Below are 24,591 nucleotides of genomic sequence, written 5' to 3' on the forward strand. Positions count from 1 at the left end.
GTCATGTTTAAAATAATTTCTGAAAGAGCATGCCTTTTAGGTTATCGCCGTTTCCTAGATAAATAACGTAAGCACTATTATAAATTTTATTATACAATTTTGCAATTGTAGACGAATCGTTCATCAAATTTTAAAAAATCGTATAGTCAGGAGTATAGAGGAAGTTTGTCAAGTGCTAGATGTCGAAACACAAACATTTTGAACATTTCAAACTCTGATACGCGTTTACTGTTATTCATTTTCGAATCGTTTTTTATTTATTTTGCGTTCCTCATTTTAGGTTCTTGGTTTTAACACAGTATGAAGCGCAAACATATGGGTAGTTATGAGTACTATATCGTCCTCAATAGTTAAAACTTTTGACGGAATATTTCATTTATTTCAGTTACTGTTTGAAGGATCATTGTAGGGACAATTAATTAGTTTAATGCTTGATCGAAAGCGCGAGCTGTCGCCTCTTGATCAGTCTATATGACTTACTTGTTTAAAAAAAACTTTTTTTGTTAAAAGATAGAATTGATAAAACCAATTGTCGAAGTCTGGATATATATTATTCAAAGTAATAAATGCTGAAGCGCTTGATAATAATAGTTATAGATTCGCTCTGAAAATGTATTTCATCGTTCGTGAGTGGAGGGTGAGGCGGAGTCACGGTGCACCCTCAATTTCTCAATTCCAGCCCTACATAATTACAGCTACAACAAATTCAGAAATGGAACTTTATACGTTTTTGTTCCAAAATATGTGCCAGAACACACCAACAAATGTGAGAACACGCTCCGTGGGAGGCTTGGGCCTATGTTCTTCCACTACAAACAGAGCTTTCCAATATTTGACCATTTAGTCATCTGCCCCCTATTGTATCCTCAGATCTCAGCTACAACTGCCCAATACAACTCATTATGAAAGTCACATATAAAACCTTGATGGAATGTCCAATGACTGTTCTATTATTTTGAGGAAAAAGACATTTTTGCAAGTAATTTGTAAAATGTATTTACCCGTGTTTATGATCATTTAGATATTGATTAACACAAGTTAGATATCAACTTATAAATAATATATAAATAATAAGTGAACCAAAGATGATTCAAAGAATGACCTTTTCAGGAATCGTATAATATCATGCAAGTCCGAGTTCTTATTTTTGCCTATAAGATCGTGTTGAGACGATGATGAAAATTCTTCTATATACCTTCAGTTTCAAGAAAACATGTTCAGTTTCTCGGTTTGCAATAGTAAACGAGAAGAATAATCTTACCAATTTTGAGAGAAAAACATTAAATTAAATGTAAAACGATCAAAACATTATCATCCGAAAAACGACAAAGGCAGTTGTTGTGTCATACACAAGCGCGTTGACTTCATTTCTGAAATTTCTTATCAAAGCACATCATTATCGCAAACTTGAGAGACCAACTTTCATAGAACTGTCAAAAATCAATGATATTTTTAGAATTTTGGTTTCTCTATAGAAGATTTCTTGGCGACATTGAATCTGAATCTCTTGAGAACTTTTGGCAGTATTCTGAAATTCTGAATAACCATCATCCATCAGTAAAATTAACCGCGAATATGATCTTCCTGGACACGACAGTGTTCAAGGTACCAATTTTGGTGAGCTTGATATCAAGGTGTATTTTAAAGAGACCGATACCCACCAACTTTTATTTTAAATATTCGTTTTATCTGAAAAACGCATTTTCTGGCATTATCCAATTACAAATTCTAGATTTTATAGAATTTGTAAAACAGACCGATTTTGATTCCGCGTGATGACTTGTCTTTGATAAATATTACGAGAAAGGGCTTAATCAAAACGTTTCTTGCTCCAAATTAAAAACTACACACTTTTGTACCTTCAAAGAAGGGTAACCTCCCTCCTCCTTTTAATGGCTTTGGATACCATGTGGAGGTTCTGCGAGTGGTACCTGCGATCATGCATGTACCAATTTCTCATTATTTTCAAAACAAAAACTGGCAAAAATTTCCATATGAGTGACCTACTTTATTGCGTTGACCAAAATTTAATATGTTGTATACATAATTTCTTTGTTGATAACCCGTTTTAGTGACCATCGCTACGATATAGTACATGACAAAAACAGATAGATTGCGAATCACTTTAAACTCCCCGACCACTCCATTGAAAACATAGAAGATTACAGCGCAAGAGGTATTGGATGGACCAGCTGGACACAGTATATATCCGAATGGTTTAAATCTTCAGTCCGATAACCAAATAATCACCCATTATCATAGTGCAATTAATGCGTCAGTAATTGTGAAAAAAAAAACTTTAAGTGTCTGCAAGAGAAATAATCGCAAATGACTTAACCATGCTAGGCGTTGTTATTGGCGCCTTAAAAGGAGTTGCTCACATGAACGACTTCAACTATCAACATTCTACTCATATTTATTCTGCCTTTAAACCTGTCATATTGTCATAGTCGATCTCAACACTATCTATAAGAGTACAAACTATGTTGAATACAATAGAAGAACAGATTATTACAACAAAAAATTCCTGGTGTAAACTTGACACCGGAACTAATACTACTAATACTTTTCCACTACGTATTATTTTGGTTGTTATTATCGCACCCATACTATCGATATTATATTTTACTCTTGGTAATATTTCAAGTCCAGTATAATGGATCTTATTTCATTCAACAACTCAATGTAAGCAAAGCAATTTGAAAAGGTCTCGTGTTCCTAATATGATCTCACTGTACGTTCTGCTGTTGTTTCGAATTCAGAAACATACCTGTAATACGATTGATTGATGTCAGATTAAGAATTGGTGATTCATGAAAATAACTAAACACATACCTGGCTAATTTCACTCATTCTATTTCATACTGTAATTCCCTTATATCCCACAATTTAAATAAATTAATATTACTGCTGTTGTCAACGGAAATAATATGCCATGTGTTCACGTAGTAGATTTTATAGTTTTTCTCACCAATCAACAAATTTTTGATATCTTTTAAATTTACATGTCCTTTTACGTGTCTCATTGCCTAATAATATACAGTACATACAGCTATTTTTCGAACTCAAAAAATTCGTTAAAGATCTATTTTCAACCACAAGTTTGTCATGAAAAGAATGAGATTTTGGTTGGATTGATAATCTATTACTATGACTACGTAAACAACAAATTCGATCTTTTGCCATGAAATGTTGATTGCGTGTTGGTGATACCTGAGTTCAAATTGATCAAACAAAGTATTATTGAATGAGGAAAGGTGTAATTTTATATGGGAATTAAAAATTATTGACCATGGTGTTTCTCTTTAACCACATATGTGATTTTCAATTGATTACAAAGGAACGTGTCAGCTGGTGTTCTATGCAAGCCTGTTAGGACTATTACATACACTGATTTTTTATCAAAATATATCTTTTAATTACAATTTAAGCTATAACTACCTCTATATTGATACATCATTGAAAAGTGAAGGCGGTACAATTTGTTTATGGTTACTGTTAATATTAATCAAGCATAGATCTGTTTTGTTCAAAAATAACATCTGAGCATAGGGTCGCTGTCATATTCCATACTTACGAGATATTTCACAGAATATCTAGTTTGTAATATATTAGATTCAGTGACCTTTCAATTTTGCAGAAAAAGGAGCAAAAGTCTACGATTTCTTTTGGACTGAATTTTAGTTTTTAGAATTTTAGAATTAGCCCCACCATTTGCTCCATGGTCATTTAATTGTAAGAGACAAATGCAAATTGTGAAAGTAGTATATGATAAATGGCTGTTGGGATCACCCTTCACAATAACTGTCAACTATACCCATCTCCACACGCCTCCTACCTTATCCCTACACTTTAATTGCTGCTGATTATGTCCACAGAAAACTGCAACATTGCCCACCACATATGGAAGCCGAAATGGGTGGAAATAATCCTATGTGTGTATTCATCGGAAAAGTTTTGGTAGATAATATACAAGGTAACGTGCTTTCGACCGAATTAATGATAATTTGGTAGGTATACTGATATATATAAAATGAAATCACCTTTAGCCATTTAACTCAAAACTCAAAATTGAACGGTTGATTGAGTCAGCTGTCGAATTCTAACTGAATTGTATCAATGTGGTGTATAAAATATCATTGATTTTCAATTTAACTGGTGTGGTATGACATTGTTCACTACTATATAACAGATATACGATTCAAAAAAACATTCCTATACAGCAGTCTTTAATAATTAATTATAACCTACCATAGTCTAGATTCTTCCATTACTCCAATTACTTCACTTGTTCAAATTGTTTGCGTGCACAAGAAACAATAAATTGTGTTTTTTATGATTTTATTTTCTTGGGAAATCACGTAGACTTATCAACTTTAAAAATAGGATGTTTAACTTGTCAAAATAATTGGTATTTTTATTTAACTAGTAATTAACAAAATAACTTATTGACAAAATCAAAAGTGAGGTCATCTTCCTTTGGGCTACAACATTAAATCTACCTTGTATCGTCTATGATGTCTCTTAATGATAATATCTAGGCTAAAACGTCAAATGAAGGTGTGTCACTTATAATATGTCGACAATATTGTGGTTTATAATAAATTTCATATTAATTAAATCTTAAAAATATCCTTAGAATGTCCCCTAGGTTCTAAGAGGCGCAGACCCCCCCACCCTCCCCCCCCCCACCCCCTCGCAGCCCTGAAAGCAAGTTTTTGGGCATAAATCTCATAAATAGGTTAGAAATTAGAGCAACCTTAGATATTTTCACTTAAAGGGACATTCCGCTTTTATTGTAGATCAAAATTTTTTTTGCTCAAATTTTTCAAATTTATGAAAACTATACACCAAAACATGGAGAAATGTGCCCTTTAACGTATCTGTAAGTTTTAACTAAAAAAATTCCAGGCGTTAATTTTTAAACGCCAAAAATATTTTAAAATATATGTAAGGTTTTTAAGATCGTTATGCATTTTAAAAGCTGTAAGAAAACTACTGTACGGACTTACGTAGAGAAATATGCCTCCTACGTATTCTAGTATTTAGTTCTCTCTGTTAACCCTTTTTAAACAAATCCAGTTTGAACAAGAAGATACATAGATATAAATACATAAATAGAATTATTTTCAGGTATAATTTACAACGTTTTTGATAATGAAAACTTTTTACAAAAAAGTAGAATGCCCCTAAAAATAGCCTTTATTTTAGAAAATAGAAGGAAATTGTTTCACTTTTTGTCTCACAAACTGAGAAAATAGAATCTATTTTTATAAGAGAAAACAATTTTTGCTGGTTACCTTTCCCTAAGTTTTACTTTGTAAAATTATACCAATTCACCTGTTTTATCAGTATTTTTATAAATCAAAATCGGATGTAACTTTGTCAAACGAGAAGAAAACCAAGTTGATTAACACGACTGATATCAACAGTGTGGTTTGTGGTCGGGATAAAGAAGACTTAGACTCGTGAGGCAAAGCATGTAGGCATATTACAAATCCCCCCAAACATATTCTTATATAAAGGGAGTAATAGATTCATTATAAAAGTAGGCGATGACGTTAATGTCATAGTGGCATAATGTTTGTTTTAATTGATAAAACTATACGAGTTGATTACAAGTTGTATCAGTCATCATTAAAAGAGATAGACCTACCTTAAACATGATTTCTAGAATGGAAAATATGTAGATCAATTTCCATTTTAGGTATGAGTTTTGTTTGAACGTTGAATAAAGTACAAGCTTATATAGATGGGTCTTGATATTATTGATGCTGTCCATTGATTAAACGTAGGCTATTGTCATCTCTGCAACTACGAAACGCTTGGACGTTTGAAAGCCGGGATGGTCACACAGTCGTAGGTGCAGACTTGGCGGATGCAATGCACTGGACAGAAATCGCTTTCTCTTTTACCATTTCAACTTGTCCCTGTGCTGCATTTAGTTTTTCGTATTTTAGAATGGTTTTCATAGAAGTTTTGTCATTCATAATCAAACGGAATGACATTAGATAGGTGCTGGTCTCATTTCATTTGGGTCTTCAGCTTCCTGGTTTTGTCTTGTGGATTGCGACTTCGACATGTAAATGTCTCTCCTTGTGACATTCTGTGACCCGTTGATAAGTATATCCAGTTCATTATGACATTATAAAGGACAAACAAGATTGGATATAATTGGATTATCTACTCAAAGAGCAATCAAATTAAGCCTATTATTTTGAATTAATTATAGTCCTATTCAATAACTAACGGTTTGATTATGTCAGTTATATCAGTTATATAAGTATTCTTGGTTTTGTTTGTTGCTAGGACATAACCAAGGAAGGTAGACACGATAGTTGTGTTGTCTCAATTCTGGATATTTTCTGAAAAAATTTTCAAGAGGGATAAGCGAGAATATGGTCGTATATTGAAATTTAAAGTGCTTTACAAATTTCGATTATTATTTTATAGCAGAATATACACAAACGGTAAGTTGTTATAACATTTCAAAATTCAGATTCAAATTTCGGTAAAAATGGAGAAGATTAAAATGAGTGGTTTTAGAACAGTGTATTAATGGCCATGTTGGAATCCGGGAGATAGGGTAATATAAAATTCTTACGCTCTTGATAAGAGTTTGAATTGTGTCGCAGAAATTGTCAAAGCAGAATTTCCCAATTCAATTTACAATAGAGCCTAAATATTCTGGAAATTTAACTGTTTCCTTTTTTCATTTTAATTATACTGCTTGTAAGGAAAGTGATTTTCAGAATTCTAGACATTAGTGTAACATCATTATGTTGACAATGCCAGTTATAATTTTCTAGGGACTGAAAATGGGCGCCGGGAGTTCTATGGATAAAGAAAAGGCGCCAGAGAGCTGGAAAGCGGGGGCGAAAAATAACCATTTGATCACTGTCCAGAATAACACAAATAACCAGAAGAACTCTAATATTCACACAAACACCAATATCCAAAATAAAACACAGGTTCCGACACCAGCTATAAAGATATCATTACCAGATGACTTAGAACATGATACCATTCTAAGTCCAGATTATACCCCAAGACGACTTCCAACTACAAGGAGTTCAATACCAGAAGATGGTATATCAATAGAATCACTATCTACCGAACAGGAAGACATCGAAAATATACTGCCGGGATGTGCACCATTTCGACCTCCATCACTAACTAGGAAAGATCTAATACCCGATCTAAAAATGTTTTCAATAATTGATAACATTTCGATATCTGTAAGTTTCTTTTAGATTTCATAAGCGCAAGAGTTCGTAATCAGAAAAACCCTGTTTTCAAATATTTGCCCACGAGAGAAATAACTATTTCAAAAATATAAAAATCGTCTCCTGATGCTACCACATGCACTTTTAAATAATATAAATTTCATATGCATCCAAGCCTGTACAATTGATTAGCAGCATTATTTATATAAAAATAGAGAATGTTGAGGGTTCACAACATGATTGTTTCCTTGATTCCAGGCTCCAAAACTAACTAGCAGAACACCAGAAGATCTCTCGTATCACCTCAGCAAACCAGCTAAATGTGATCTGGAAAAGATTCGAGCATTTTATATTTGGATAACCCATAATATCAGGTATTGTCTTACCTTTTTTTCATTTACTTTATATTTAAACTAATTAACCACATTTGATTCGCAACTAATTAGGACATTAAAAAGACGTGCCTTCAAATCATTTGATAATTTAAAATCATTTTCAGCTATGATACTGGTAGTTTCTTCAGTGGTAAAATCCCCAAAAGAGAAGGTTGGCAGGTTTTAGAGACTGGAATGGGTGTTTGTGACCATTACAGTCAACTCTTTCTTGAACTGTGTCGGTAAGTTGGGAAAGTTTGTTTGTTTCATGGTATAATCTCAAAAAATGTCCGTCCACGTCCTGATGAGGTATGACTATCGAGGTATCATCAAATAGTTTGAGAGGTTTTCAATAATATTCAAGAACATGTTCATTTTTCTTTTCTCAAACGTGATATCCTTACATAATAAATTTACACCATGAAACATTCTAGATTATAAAATATATGGATTGCTGTTTCTATTTTCAGTGCTGCTGAAATACCTTGTATGAAGATGAATGGGTTTGCTAAAGGTTATGGATATACACCTGATGAACCATTTAAAATGAAAGGTAAAACATCACATTCATGGAACCTTGTACAGGTAGACAATGAATGGTGGCCTGTAGATTGTACATGGGGTAGTGGACATGTTGCCAGTAACAAGAAATTCGAACCATTTTATCAGGAGTTTTACTTCTTACCTGAACCGAAACACTTTATTTTGTCTCATTTTCCTAAAAAATACGCGTCTATAAAAATGAACCAGACTTTTCAGCTATTGTCCGATCCGGTAACAATCGACGATTTCAATAAAAGAGCCAAAGTGGAACCGGGTGCCTTGTTACATGGGATCAAATTATCACATAAGAACTATTATTTTAAAGCCATGAGAGAATGTGATATTACTCTACGAGCGCCAGTAGACATTGTTAAAAATGTTGCTTGTCACCTCCGAGAGAAGAAGAGTAAAAAGTGTTTTGATACGTTTGTTCTGTGTGAAAAGTTGGACATGGAGACCTACAATATTCACATCAGATTACCAGCCGAGTACAGATTTATATTAGAAATTTATGCTTTACCAATGACTGCTAAAACATTAAGTTTTGATTTAGTAACAGAATACTGTATACGTTGTGATGAAGTATGCACTGACGTCAATCCATATCCTAAACGATTTGGTGTTTGGGGTGCCTGTCCTGAAAGTATTGAATATGGTTTTATGGAAGATATTTTTAAGCATACTTCATATGAATCTAAAGACGGAACCCTTGATTTAAGTTTAAATCTTTGTAATGAGGTTATAACCCTGATGCAGTTGAGATCTACTGAAAGCGCCAGAGATATGGAAGAATATGTCTTCTGTTCTTATACGGCTTCCGCTATGAAAATAAGTGCCCGATTACCAAAGGCTGGTTACTACGAACTGAATTTGTTTGCTCAAAGACCAGGTGAATACAATGGAAGATTTGATTGTATTGGACATTTTCTGTTACATTGTTCTAAAGGTCTGGAAAAGTGTGACCCATTTCCGATGTATTATCCAGGAGCTGCCGAATATAACTGCATGCTTTTAGAACCATTACAAAGAGTTTTGCCCGCAAACAAAGAAATCAAATTTCGGCTTACATCATCTACCTTAAAAGAAGTGTCTATTGAATTAGAACCGATGGAAAAATCTGGAAGCAATACGTGGACTGGTAGTATAATGACGTGTGATATGGAACCAATAATCAGAATATATGGCACCGACAATATTGGTGTAACTCATCAATGTTTATATGAATTTAAAGTTGAATCCTGAAAGTTAAAACAGTGTTCCTTTAAAATACAATAATTGTAAAATATATCTGTGTAAATACCTCAATAAATTATATTATATGACCTTCTTTGTCACTTTTATCTAATAATACAAATTATTCCTATAATGATAAAAACTCTACAATATTAACTTTTACCACCATTATTGTTCGTTTTAACGAATTAATTATTTCGTTAAAACGAAATATTTGATAAAAGTACGAAAAAGTGCGCGTAAGGGGTTCCGTACACATTCGATTTTGTTAACAAAGATATATTTGAATATACATATACAATTGACTGCTTATTCAAGGGTGTTCACAGTCAAGAAAATGGAAGGTGCTGCGTCATGAGGGTGATGCTTAATAGAGTTAAATTGAAAATTGAAAGTGGGGAACTTTTGGTGGCTGTTCATTGAAGGGTGGTGCTGAATACATAATTATGACTGTTAAAACAAGTTCGACTGTATAAACATAGCTCTATATTCTGCGATGTTTAGAATCATTTTCTGGAGAGATTTAGGTGCCAATAATATACAGTCACATCCTTTCACATCCAGAATAGAAATAAACATAGCCGATAAAAAAGCGAAAAGGATTGAACAACCCCAAAACAACTATAGCAACAAGAACGAACTCAAGCTAATGGTGGGCTATTAAAACCCAAGTTAGGTGTTATAAAGTTTATTTATTTAAAGTTTATAAATAACAAATAATTTAGGTAATACTAGTTTTATATTATAAATATCAACAAAGTCAATCCCAATGATGATCATGATAGACATAAATATATAAGAAACAAAATACTTTTTTTTTCTTTCTCTCAACAGTAAGAGTAAAACTTTTAACCATGTAATTAACACTTACAGGATAAAATTTTTTTTGAAATTTTGAAATGCTAATTTTGAAATATTTCCACTTTCTGCTCGAAAGCAGAATGAAATTTAATTAGTTACTTCCAAAGAGAAATTTACAGCAAAAAGTAATAACAAAAATCATCAAAAGAAATTGCACAAAGATTCTACAAGAAAGTATACCAGTTTTTCTTTATCACATTGGCTTGAAAAAATAACAAGATAAAAAACAGAAAACATTAAACTAAGACTAATAATAAATAGTTTTAAAAATTATTATGACAGTAAGGGGATGGACTAATTAATAGCCACTGCCAAAATATTATCTTTTACAAGTATCCATCAACGGTCATATAGCTTAACATTTCAATCACCAGTCAAAGTTGTATGCAACTATTCCATGTTTATGTATGTGTAACATGTAAATATGAACATACATGTTTGTATATGATATTTTCTAGTTAACAAAGATATTCCAATTGCTGCAATATAATTATTATATTGAACAATGTAAATCTCTTTGAAGATTAAACATCAATAACTGTTCATTTCATCATTAAGCCATCTTCATTAATTTACATTTTGTTTTATTTTTTTTTATTTTACCAGTATTTGTATCTCATTTTTTTTGTACCTTGTACTGTACATAAAGATACTAATAAAATGTACTTATAAAATGCTATATATCTCATATTTTCTAAAAAATAAAATACCAAAATGTATAATAGTTTGTCTATCACTTTCTATCATTATATGTGCTTGAGAAAGACAGAAGAATTATGTCAAAAGGTTGCGTACAATTTTTATCAGTGATTGTTATTCCTTCCATATAGCTATGTACTATATTTAACCATCTTGTTTCAAATGTTGAGATGGTATATATGATTTCAGGTCCCAAGTCTAAATATTATATAATATGCTAAAAAATATAAAAAAAATTGAAAGATGGTCCTTGACCATCAGAATTTCAAAAATTGTTTTGTTGAGGGAGATTTAAAAAAAGGGAAATTTCTATCCAAAGTCAAAAACATGTAACTTGAAAGACTTGAGCAAAGTTGGTATTTATGATTAAATAACCAGCAATGGTAAAAATGAGATAAAATTGGAGTTATAGATATATTACAGCACGCAGGTGAGTGAGAAATATTCTGATGCTTGGTACAGTCTGTATTCTCACAAACTACCAAGATTGGTTATCCATAAACTTCTTTACTTCTGTAAATATTTCATCTACACTTCCTTCAGCTTTGATCTAAAAATCAGCAATTTTTTATATTAAATCTTGTTTATCCAAACTTTTCATGTAAAATATTGAGAATAGGCTGTAATACAGCTGTATTGGAATCAGCATAATGATTGTTTCTTTTTTTTCTTTAAAAATCTTTTAACATACAGGTTTAATACTTACATGAGCTACTTTATCTTGTTGTGAATAATAATCTATAACAGGTTTTGTCTGATTATGGAAGGTTTGTAATCGTTTTTTAATAGTTTCTTCATTATCATCAACTCGACCACTAGATTTACCTCGCTCTAACAATCTCTTTGTCATTGTCTCATTAGATACATCAAAATATAATACACAGGTACATTTAGCAACCTAGAAAGAGTCACGAGAAAAATGTTACTAAATGAAAAATGTATCTAAAAAATTCAGATCAGAACCAACTGGTAGATCAGAACCAACTGGTTGATCAGAATCAACTGGTAGATCAGGACCAACTGGTAGATCAGAACCAACTGGTAGATCAGAACCAACTGGTAGATCAGGACCAACTGGTGGATCAGGACCAACTGGTTGATCAGAACCAACTGGTTGATCAGAACCAACTGGTTGATCAGTACCAACTGGTTGATCATAACCAACTGGTAGATCAGAACCAACTGGTAGATCAGAATCAACTGGTTGATCAGAATCAACTGGTAGATCAGGACCAACTGGTAGATCAGAATCAACTGGTAGATCAGAATCAACTGGTTGATCAGAATCAACTGGTAGATCAGAACCAACTGGTAGATCAGAACCAACTGGTAGATCGGGACCAACTGGTAGATCGGGACCAACTGGTAGATCAGGACCAATTGGTAGATCAGAACCAACTGGTTGATCAGAATCAACTGGTTGATCAGAATCAACTGGTAGATCAGGACCAACTGGTAGATCAGAATCAACTGGTAGATCAGAATCAACTGGTTGATCAGAACCAACTGGTTGATCAGAACCAACTGGTAGATCAGAACCAACTGGTAGATCAGAATCAACTGGTAGATCAGAATCAACTGGTAGATCAGAACCAACTGGTAGATCAGAACCAATTGGTAGATCAGAATCAACTAGTAGATCAGAACCAATTAGTAGATCAGAACCAATCAGATCTGGTGAATTAGAACCATCTGGTAGAGATCAGAGGTAAATCAGAACCATGGTTAATCAGAACCAGCTGTTGTTTCAAGGCCAAACAGGATGATTAGTTTGATGATTGAATGCATAAAAAATATCACAGAAAAAAAACAACAAATAAAACACTTACTTCATCTTCAAATCTTTTGCCTTGTTCCAGTTCTCTTGGGTAGCCATCTATTAGAAAACAGTTTGACTTGGATGACTTTGAAACCATAGCTTCTCTTAATAACTGTAAAACCTCATCCTGAAAGAGAGATTTACTTTGCTTATTATATGCTCTACTGTACATTATATCAACTTAAATCACTTTATCATCAGACTGGGATTCATAGGATGTCATTAATCACAATTTCACTGTATCAGGTCTTCAAAGGTTAAATATGACAAAAGAGGAAAAGAGATGATTTACTATCAATAGAGATATCTATCTAAATTTAATGCTTTAGATTTCAATTAAATGCTAAACCTTCTTTTAGGACAACTTACAAGTGAAACAAGGTCTCCTTTCTCCATTATTTCATTTAATTGCTTGCCTCTTTCTGAACCAGAATTGACTTCTGCCCTCAATAAATCACCAGAAGAAAGATGACAGAAACCATATTTTTCTACTATTTTAGCACATTGTGTCCCTTTACCACTCCCTGGTCCACCTGAAAGTGAAACAAGTTAACATAAAATTTTACATTTTACCAATTCACCAATTCAACATGATCTGGACAAGATCCTTCACAATTATTCAGGCCATATAGATTACATTGCAGTTGTATCGTGTTTATTTTTCAAACAAATTTTAATAAATAATACGTAAACATTTCTGCTTCAACAATTCAATTACCAAAACTATCTGTCCTGATGAGGATTTTATATACAAAACACATGCCAACATGAGATTTGTTAAAGAAACCATTTGTTGAAACAGTATTAAGATTACTTACCCACAACAAAGACAACTTTTGCATCTGATAATTTAAAATCAGCACTACATTCTATAGAACGAAAGCAAAATATGGAAGAAAGAAATAAAGGCATGATAACCAACACAATCATGATTTTATACCAGTTTTAATCCTCAAGAATATATTCATGTTCATAAACAAATATCATTTATCTAATTTTTCCAGTCTTGATGCTAAGAAACATCACAATTCAAGAGCTTATATTAAACAGTTAGAAATCTATAAAATTTTTACCTTGAATATTTAAATCAGAGAATATTTTCGTGACTTGTTCAAATATTTCATCTACACTGCCATCAGCTTTAACCTGTAAATTAATTTCCATTATTCACCTTACTATGTTTAAAGAATCAAAAAGGCTTTTTTTTGGAGATCAAGCAAATGGTTGAGGATTTCAATTTTGTTCATATTCTCTTCTCTGATGACAGTTTTGTAATTGTTACCCAACTTTTACAAGGCTCCATAAAAGGTTCTGGATATTTAAATTTATATTATAATCCATCAAACTTTTTTTCCACTTGTTGCATAAAGCAGACACTTTTTAAATTTTCATAAAACTTACACTTCTAACTTTGTTCTCTTTGTTGAAATGATCTATAACAGGTTGTGTGATATCATGAAATGTTTGTAATCGTTTTTTAATAGTTTCTTCATTATCATCAGCTCTACCACTAGTTTTAGCTCTATCTAGTAAACGATCTGTCATAGTTTTATCAGAAACATCAAAACATAACATAATACGAGCTGGACATACCTATCAAAAAAATACCAAACAAAATAAATACTTAAAATCAATACATATTTAAAAATAATTTTCTGCTAGTCAAATTGTCTTAACATATCTAAAAGGCATCTTTGGTCCCTTAAAGGTGTATTTTGTAAATATTAAAAAATATCATAATTATTTGGTTTATGTGCTATAAGTGCCTTTGAACCAACAATTCCTTTTGATATATTATACACCAGTGTTGTATCCCTTTTGATTTAAAATGGATATGAATAGAAAGCTGTTTTCTTTTTATCTTTGAAATCATATATAGATTAAACAAATTAGCTACAGAATAAAAGAAATCTTACTTCTTTTTCAAATCGAAGGCCTTGATCCAATTCTCTTGGATATCCATCTATCAAATATCCTTTACTCTTGTCAGCTTTAGCTATCATAGCATCTTTCAACATAGCTAATACTGTATCCTATAATATATAGTCAGATAGAGTCAGTATAACATCTTTTAATATAGCTAATACTGTATCCTATAATATATAGTCAGATAGAGTCAGTATAGCATCTTTTAACATAGCTAATACTGTATCCTATAATATACAGTCAGATAAAGTCAACATGACATCTTTTAACATAGCTAATACTGTATCCTATAATATATAGTCAGATAGAGTCATATAGCTAATACTGTATCCTATAATATATAGTCAGATAGAGTCGATATAGCATCTTTTAACATAGCTAATACTGTATCCTATAATATATAGTCAGATAGAGTCAGTATAACATCTTTTAACATAGCTAATACTGTATCCTATAATATATAGTCAGATAGAGTCAGTAAAACATCTTTTAACATAGCTAATACTGTATCCTATAATATATAGTCAGATAGAGTCATATAGCTAATACTGTATCCTATAATATATAGTCAGATAGAGTCCATATAGCATCTTTTAACATAGCTAATATTGTATCCTATAATATATAGTCAGATAGAGTCGGTTTAACATCTTTCAACATAGCTAATACTGTATCCTATAATATATAGTCAGATAGAGTCAGTATAACATCTTTTAATATAGCTAATACTGTATCCTATAATATATAGTCAGATAGAGTCATATAGCTAATACTGTATCCTATAATATATAGTCAGATAGAGTCGGTTTAACATCTTTCAACATAGCTAATACTGTATCCTATAATATATAGTCAGATAGAGTCAATATAGCATCTTTTAATATAGCTAATACTATATCCTATAATATATAGTCAGATAGAGTCAGTATAGCATCTTTTAATATAGCTAATACTGTATCCTATATAATATAGTCAGATAGAGTCAGTATAACATCTTTTAACATAGCTAATACTGTATTCTATAATATATAGTCAAATAGAGTCATATAGCATCTTTTAACATAGCTAATACTGTATCCTATAATATATATTCAGATAGAGTCATATAGCATCTTTTAATATAGCTAATACTGTATCCTATAATATATAGTCAGATAGAGTCAGTATAGCATCTTTTAACATAGCTAATACTATATCCTATAATATATAGCCAGATAGAGTCAGTATAGCTAATACTGTATCCTATAATATATAGTCAGATAGAGTCAGTATAGCATCTTTTAACATAGCTAATACTGTATCCTATAATATATAGTCAGATAGAGTCATATAGCATCTTTTAACATAGCTAATACTGTATCCTATAGTATATAGTCAGATAGAGTCAGTATAGCATCTTTTAACATAGCTAATACTGTATCCTAAAATATATAGTCAGATAGAGTCAATATAGCATCTTTTAACATAGCTAATACTGTATCCTATAATATATAGTCAGATAGAGTCAGTATAACTTCTTTTGATATAGCTAATACTGTATCCTATAATATATAGTCAGATAGAGTCAGTATAGCATCTTTTAACATAGCTAATACTGTATCCTATAATATATAGTCAGATAGAGTCAATATAGCATCTTTTAACATAGCTAATACTGTATCCTATAGTATATAGTCAGATAGAGTCAGTATAGCTAATACTGTATCCTATAATATATAGTCAGATAGAGTCAATATAGCATCTTTTAACATAGCTAATACTGTATCCTATAATATATAGTCAGATAGAGTCAATATAGCATCTTTTAATATAGCTAATACTTTATCCTATAATATATAGTCAGATAGAGTCATATAGCTAATACTGTATCCTATAGTATATAGTCAGATAGAGTCAATATAGCATCTTTTAACATAGCTAATACTGTATTCTATAATATATAGTCAGATAGAGTCAATATAGCATCTTTTAACATAGCTAATACTGTATCCTATAATATATAGTCAGATAGAGTCAATATAGCATCTTTTAACATAGCTAATACTGTATCCTATAATATATAGTCAGATAGAGTCAATATAGCATCTTTTAACATAGCTAATACTGTATTCTATAGTATATAGTCAGATAGAGTCAATATAGCTAATACTGTATCCTATAATATATAGTCAGATAGAGTCATATAGCTAATACTGTATCCTATAATATATAGTCAGATAGAGTCAATATAGCATCTTTTAACATAGCTAATATTGTACAATCATAATATAAATCTGCACAAGCAATTTAAGTTGTTTTATTCAGTTAGAATCTATTGTCTGACATAAAGAGATTATGTGATAAGATTACCACTATAATAATACATTACATACCAATGGAACTAAGGCACCTTTCTCCATTATAGATGTTAATTCTTTGCCTCTTTCTGAACCAGAAGCTACTTCCTCTCGTAGTAAATCACCAGTAGAAAGATGAGTAAAACCATATTTTTCTACAATTTTGGCACATTGTGTTCCTTTACCACTACCTGGTCCACCTGAAATATTCATATATGAAAGAATTATGTAAGTAGTATCATATCAATTTAAGATTTCAATTCTCACCTAGGAAGCATTAACAACTCTGTTCAAGCAATTCTTATAATCAAAATCCGTCCAAAGTACAGTAAAATCAAGTGTAAAAGTTGTATAGTAATGGACTCCTCTAAAGAGAAGTATCATCAGGTGTTTGGAAAAGAGTAAGCATTCATTAATTGACTCACCAACAACAAATATGATGTCTTTATCTTTTAAAACATCAGCACTAGATCCTGTAAAAATAATAATACAATTTTTCAGAAATACTGGGATGTTATTTTCCCCATTTGAAACTACAGGACAATTTTTACATGTCATGATCTCAATAGAAGACTAATCAATTTATAGGGAAAATACTTAGACAATATAACTATTCTTACCAGATTGTGTAAAACCATCAAAAACTTTCTGGACTTCATTAAATATTTCATCAACAGACGTTTCAGCTGGAATCTAGAATAAGACAAATATCCTTAACCCACCTTTATTAAGTGTTAAACAATTATTATTTAGACTTGCAGAATTGGGACAGATGGAACTTGTTCAGAACTCTCCAATCGAGTGTCACCAAGAGTATATTGCTATTTCTCAAATCCCAAATGTAATCCATTTAAAATCTTGAAGTTGCAAAACTAATCTTATACAGTACAGGTACTATAGTTCACAGAAATGTTTTTAAAAAGATATTGACTCACCATTCTGACTTTATTTTGTTTTTGATAATGATTTATAACAGGTTGTGTGATATCATGAAATGTTTTTAAGCGTTTTTTAATAGTTTCTTCATTATCATCAGCTCTACCACTAGTTTTAGCTCTATCTAGTAAACGATCTGTCATAGTTTTATCAGATACATCAAAACATAGGAGAAACTGAGCTGGAACAACCTAAAAACAGTCCATCAAAACATTTATTTTACAAGGTTTTTATCCTTGAATAAAAAAATATGGAATAATGTCTTTAAACCATATTTTTACCGGTTATACAAACAAAAAGGGGACTCTATATACCAAATTGCACAGTTAACAATTAATTTCTAAACATTCTCTGACCAATGTGATAAGATTTTGGATTAAGTTATTTTTGTCTACATCCATTTTAGTTCAATAAAGGTTAACCTTTTCAGCTTGAGTGAGAAAAAGAAAAAAAATGCTTTTTACAGCTTTATTACCTCTTTTTCAAATCGAAGGCCTTGATCCAATTCTCTTGGATATCCATCTATCAAAAATCCTTTACTCTTGTCAGCTTTAGCTATCATAGCATCTTTCAACATAGCTAATACTGTATCCTATAATATATAGTCAGATAGAGTCAGTATAACATCTTTTAATATAGCTAATACTGTATCCTATAATATATAGTCAGATAGAGTCAGTATAGCATCTTTTAATATAGCTAATACTGTATCCTATAATATATAGTCAGATAGAGTCATATAGCTAATACTGTATCCTATAATATATAGTCAGATAGAGTCATATAGCTAATACTGTATCCTATAATATATAGTCAGATAGAGTCATATAGCTAATACTGTATCCTATAAAGTATAGCATCTTTTAACATAGCTAATATTGTATCCTATAATATATAGTCAGATAGAGTCATATAGCTAATACTGTATCCTATAATATATATTAAAAAGTGAGTATTGCATGTAAAGTTCATAACTTGAAATATACATACAAGAGGGACAAGATCTCCTTTTTTCATGATTTCAGTTAACTTCTTGCCTCTTTCTGAACCTGAAGCTACTTCCTCTCGTAATAAATCACCAGTAGAAAGGTGAGTAAAACCATATTTTTCTACAATTTTGGCACATTGTGTTCCTTTACCACTACCTGGTCCACCTGAAATATTCATAGAAATATTCACAGAAATATTCACGTTCACAAATTCTCATCTTATCTGAAAAGATGTACATGGTTTTAAATTAATTTTATAACCTTAAAAGGATATGTATATCCTACATAACTAGTTCTAGTATATATCCTAGATCTATCTACTGATTTTATCAAGGATTTATTCCTTTGATATGCACTTGATTCTACCATTGCTGGTGAGCAATCTGTGACAACCCAAGGTATCTAAGTAACATTTTTTGTTTATGAAGCATTTAGTATGAAACTTACCAACAACAAATACCACCTTGGCATCCTTTAAAACAGAATCTGTAAAGCAACAAAAATAATAATCATAACATTGTTTAGGGATGTTTTCTGAAGAGCACTATTGAAGTACACTGTGAAAATACATCCATTTTTACTACTTTTTTACTGCCTCTCTTACTGTTGATTATAAAAAAATCAGGAAAGCACATATTCAAATCACATTGAATTCCCTGCATTATGTATAATATGGCCCTCACAATTCATCCTTTAATGTAACTGTGTTTTTTTAGAACTCTTATTTTTGGATCTGATGTGATAGTATTAAAGCCTTCCATTATAACAATGTACTAGTGGCTGTTGATGGTCAAGCATAAAATATCTACGCTATGATCATTGTGGTCTCTGAATCTAATTTTACTAATAATTCTTTTTTTGAATTAGAATAAAATCTTAGATTAGTCTCAGATTATCATTTCTTTGTTCAGTTTTATGTACACATAATAAAACCAGATAAAATTCAATTCAAAGTCTACAGAGAACAAGGTGTAAGTTGAATTTATGCAGTCACATCATAACTTCAACAGATTATCATTTGAAATCTTAGATTTTTTTGGATTATTATAGATCATATAAGGACAAAGGAGAGCAATAAAATGGTTTATTTTTTGCATTCAAAAAAGGATTTGTATCTTCAACTGATCTCTGGAAATTTTTCTTGACTGTAGATTATGTTCATCAAAGCATGAGGTTTAATAATATAAGGACTCACTCCACTAAAACATTTTATGCAAATGATTGTATACGGCTATTTTTAGAAATCTTCTTTCTCTCTCCCTTTCAGGGTTTTTGCATGCCTGTTTTTGAGTAATGTTTGGTCTAGATTTGGAATTTAATGTCTGAAATTGCGTTCTTTAAGATTTAGTGAGATGATGAGAGACTTAAAGGCGGAAGGATAATTCTAAAAATAGTCGTTTTGTGAAGTGTCAAACTCTAGCGGATGAGTATAACCGGTAGTAGTCTACTTTCAATTTGACTAGCTCAAAATTTTCATGGTCATCATATATTGAATTTTTTAAGGAGACATTAAGGATGGGTCAGGCTTTTATTCGCTATATTAGAAAGCTGTCAACGAGATTTCTGGAAAAAGTTATAGAAGGTTGAATTTCGTGTTTAAACATTGGAAGAGATGGCAAATGAATTAGTGAAATGAGTCCTGAACAATCTGGAAGATTAAAGGGAAGCAACTCATTGAAGTTATAGGAAAAACATAGTAAAGAAATATGGTGTGTAACTTTATTAATAAATGTATAGTTATAAAGCTATATATAGTAGCTATATGAACAAAAAAACTTTGTTCACTAACATGAAACTAAATAGTATAAAGAATAATATCACAGAAAAATAACAAACAAGTATTTTTATAATATATTTCTCAAGTTCTTCAATGAATATTTCAAACCATTGAAACAGTCTTAATGATTCTATGATTAAGAATATGGTTGAATGACTATAAACATATCACAGACATTAAAATAGAGATGTAAGTTAATGTAAAATAGATGATTAAAAACATATAAAATTTAGCTTTTGTCCATCAATCACGGGAATCAACCTAAACCATATTAAATCTAATGCTTACCAACCCTCCAACTTATCTCTGTATCTATGGCATCAAAAATGTCATAGGTGGGCAGAACTTCTGTTGTTCTTTCTGTAAAGTTTTGGAAAGAACAAAGAACTGTACACAACAATTTTTTTTACAAGGATAACCACTTAGGTTCACAAGGATCCTGTCTACCAGCGTTTTCCTTGGCCAAACCTCTTAGCATTGATCTTAAATGAATCATTTGTATCCATTTACAAATAAATATGAATATTGTTGCCGACTGATTGATAATAACAGTAATATTTCATGTAAAAGATTAAAATATCTATATAAAAGAGATAATTATGATTATATCACCCGGATCAGACAGTGAAAAGATATGCACAACTGTTCATTCAAAATCAAAGTTAAAGACATTTCAAAAATCTTTGGCAGCCAATACATTAAGATATACATCAAGATAATATTAGAAATAGAAAGATAATATAATACAGATTAAACTTACAGGTAGACATGTTTAAACTCTAATCTAACAATACTATGACATACACAATTAAGTTGAATAAACAATTACCTGTACCTGTAAGCAATAAGTGCTTGAATGATATCAGTCCGAAACTTGCTTTCTCTATCCGATCTAAGAGCTATATATTTTTGAAAGGAGCTGGGATTGGCCAAAATGTCAGAATTTATATACCTACAGTGACATCATTCTATTGTTCTGGTGGGATTATAAACCTCATAAAATCCTTTCCCCAAGAATATTATATATAAAATCACAGGGATATTGTATATAGAATCACAGGGATATTGTATATAGAATCACAGAGATATTGTATATAAAATTCAGGAGAAATTCACTCTAATATCCCTGGCTAGATCTAGGCAAATAGAAAGTTTTGCTCACTGGTTTTCTTCCTGGTAGAAGTTACATCCCTTTGAAAGAAAATGATTTTACTAAAAAATCTCATGGACTGATCCACAACTGAGAGAACTGTTGTTAATTTCAGTCAATGATATGTGCTCAAGTTGTGTTCAAGTGATGAGTTTTGCAACATGGCTCACCTTGTAGGTTGATATTTGGGTTGGTGATATAAGAGAGATTACAGTAGTTGTACAGACTCACTTAATTATTAATCCCCCGAAATTATCATTAAAAAATTAAAGAATAGCCCAATCTTTGTTGATATTTTAAACCCATTTCCTCTATAAATCTGGGAAATTTTAAACACATTCCCTCTATAAATCTGGGATATTTTAAACACATTCCCTCTATAAATCTGGGATATTTTAAACACATTCCCTCTATAAATCTGGGATATTTTAAACACATTCCCTCTATAAATCAGGGAAATTTGAAAGCAAGTTTTAGACCAGTATATATGCACACAAATGAACACTTACGTAGCTGAAAGATCATAATAGTTAACTATATTTTCTATGTTGAAGTATTATAATCTTGGCACAACTGCACCAGAAAAATGAAAAAAAAAAAAAACAAAGATTGAGAGAAACAGAATGAAATCAATAAATGGGTATCATGATGAACATTATATATATCATCATATCACAATTGTTATCTAAGAAAAAGCTTTAATGTTTTATATTTTATCATTTACATATTATAATTATATAATGACAATTTTGCACATTCACTGTTTATAGTAGAAAGCAGAGCAAATATTTCATGGATCAAACCAATACGGCCTACGGAGGCGCTAGATTGGTAAGTTCAGCATGTTTGGGTTTGAAGTCAGAATTGGAACCTGTTCAGAATTAACCAATCAAGCACCACCAATCTGTCACAACATGTATTAGGGAAACAATTCAAATAACACATTATAATTAGTACATGTGCTTAGTATTTAACTAGTAGAGTCAAGATAAGCTGTATGATGTGGATTACTAATAGTATCACCAGTTCGAATATTGGTAGACGGAACAATACTAGCTTCAATAACTTCTTCCACTACACCTTCTACAACCAAAATAAATAAAACCTCTAATATCTTCTAACATGCTGCATGCCTTAATAAAGGAGTTATGTCTTCAAAATATTTAGTTGATAGCTACCCATAGAACTTGCAGACTGAACAGTTTGTTTGTAATCACACAAAAAGACATTAGAATCGATGTCAAAAAATCTTATACAGACTTTGTTTTTTTTCCCACAATGTATGATTGGACTTGAGTGCATGTAACAGATTTAATGAAATCATTGGCAATAACGTCAGTCTACACTTTCACAGTTTGATTTTGTTTTATTGGAGAGGATCCAGATATTCATAAAGCTAGTTAAAATTGAGTTGTTTAGGCTGGTAAAGCTAATAATTAGACATCTATTTTCCTTTAACTGTTTGACTAGTTTCACCAAATGTCAAATAGATATCTAGAGGACTATAATTATGTCTTTCACAATATTAACACAGTAGCATACATTGTTAAACAAGTCTATATCAAAATGAACTTTAAACCTTACCTAACATAAAACTATAGATAACATAAATTTGACAAGGTAACATAAACCCACTCAGTAGATTGTTTATTATGAGCTATTATTAGAAATCCTTATCATTGACAATAATGTCATCAGTTCAACAAGTACTTCAATCAGTCTCATTTCCATGCAACAAGAGCAATTTGGGAATAACCAATAAACTTAATATTTTTGAACTTTGTTAGGTAGTAGAGCAGTGCTATTAATTTCTAGGAATAAGTATAAGCCATAAAGCAGTAACAGTATAGTGTCAAACCAAGAAATGAATTATCAACAAATACATATAGGCCCTAATCACAAAACCTAATCACATATAGTGATTTGTGTATTTTATATTTCTAATGATTAAACAATGAGTTGCTTCCCTTGTGTTTCCAGGATATGTTTATGATACACCCACAATGTAAATATGAAAATGTTGAAGAAATTAATAAATATGTATATAAACTAACCTGGCTCTCCTTTTGGTATTGCCTGTAAAATAAATGGAATGAAGTTAATTAAAAATGATTAAACAGAGTAAGTTATGTAGATTCTTAATGAGAGGGATCCCGTAAAGCTAAGCTTACAAAAAATGCACAGAAGCCTTATAATCTATAAATACTCATAACTCAGAATAGGCCTATAACAAAAGGATAGGAAAATTAATTTAAGGTCTCCCACCATTCTTTTGAAATTAAAGAAAAGAACATCCTTTAAAATGTTATTACCCACTAGTCTATCAACCTACAAATAGGGGGCAGACTGACTCAATAGGGGGACAACTGTGGAGGCTGAATTCAAAATTTGGCTACTCTGTGGAGAGGAGTCTCAAGCCTCTAGTCTCAGAGATTTCTCTAAAGAAAATTTGAGAAAAAATGAATTGATTTGGTGCATTCTGACATATATTTTAGGGTAAAAACGAATAAAAAATCAGTTTTTTTATCTTCGTTGAAAATAAAACTGGATACAATTGGGGGCGCAAATCACTTCTCTGTACCCGCACTAACCACTTATTGCAAGCCTGTATTATTGGCAATTCCTGAATATTACTATTACTCCTATAATATTATCAAATTGACAGCTGTGTTTCTATTGACTCATGAACAAAAAATCAATAAGAAAACCTATTTTACCAAGC

At 31.2% G+C, this 24,591-nt stretch overlaps 2 protein-coding genes across 2 annotated transcripts; one reads left to right on the plus strand and one right to left on the minus strand.

Annotated features, from left to right (window-relative positions):
* Positions 1-8,074: 8,074 nt before the first annotated feature.
* Positions 8,075-8,455, plus strand: LOTGIDRAFT_114152 (hypothetical protein; the record flags this gene model as incomplete). Its single annotated transcript, XM_009052220.1, has 1 exon — positions 8,075-8,455. A coding segment is annotated over one exon (381 nt), but the record flags the coding sequence as incomplete, so codon positions are not given.
* A 2,959-nt stretch (positions 8,456-11,414) lies between these two features.
* Positions 11,415-19,420, minus strand: LOTGIDRAFT_113888 (hypothetical protein; the record flags this gene model as incomplete). Its single annotated transcript, XM_009052221.1, has 5 exons — positions 11,415-11,486; positions 11,643-11,834; positions 18,429-18,545; positions 18,944-19,107; positions 19,390-19,420. Coding segments are annotated over 5 exons (576 nt in total), but the record flags the coding sequence as incomplete, so codon positions are not given.
* Between the last annotated feature and the right edge of the window lie 5,171 nt (positions 19,421-24,591).

This window comes from Lottia gigantea, assembly GCF_000327385.1.
Source record: "Lottia gigantea unplaced genomic scaffold LOTGIsca_18, whole genome shotgun sequence".
Classification (NCBI taxonomy): domain Eukaryota; kingdom Metazoa; phylum Mollusca; class Gastropoda; family Lottiidae; genus Lottia; species Lottia gigantea.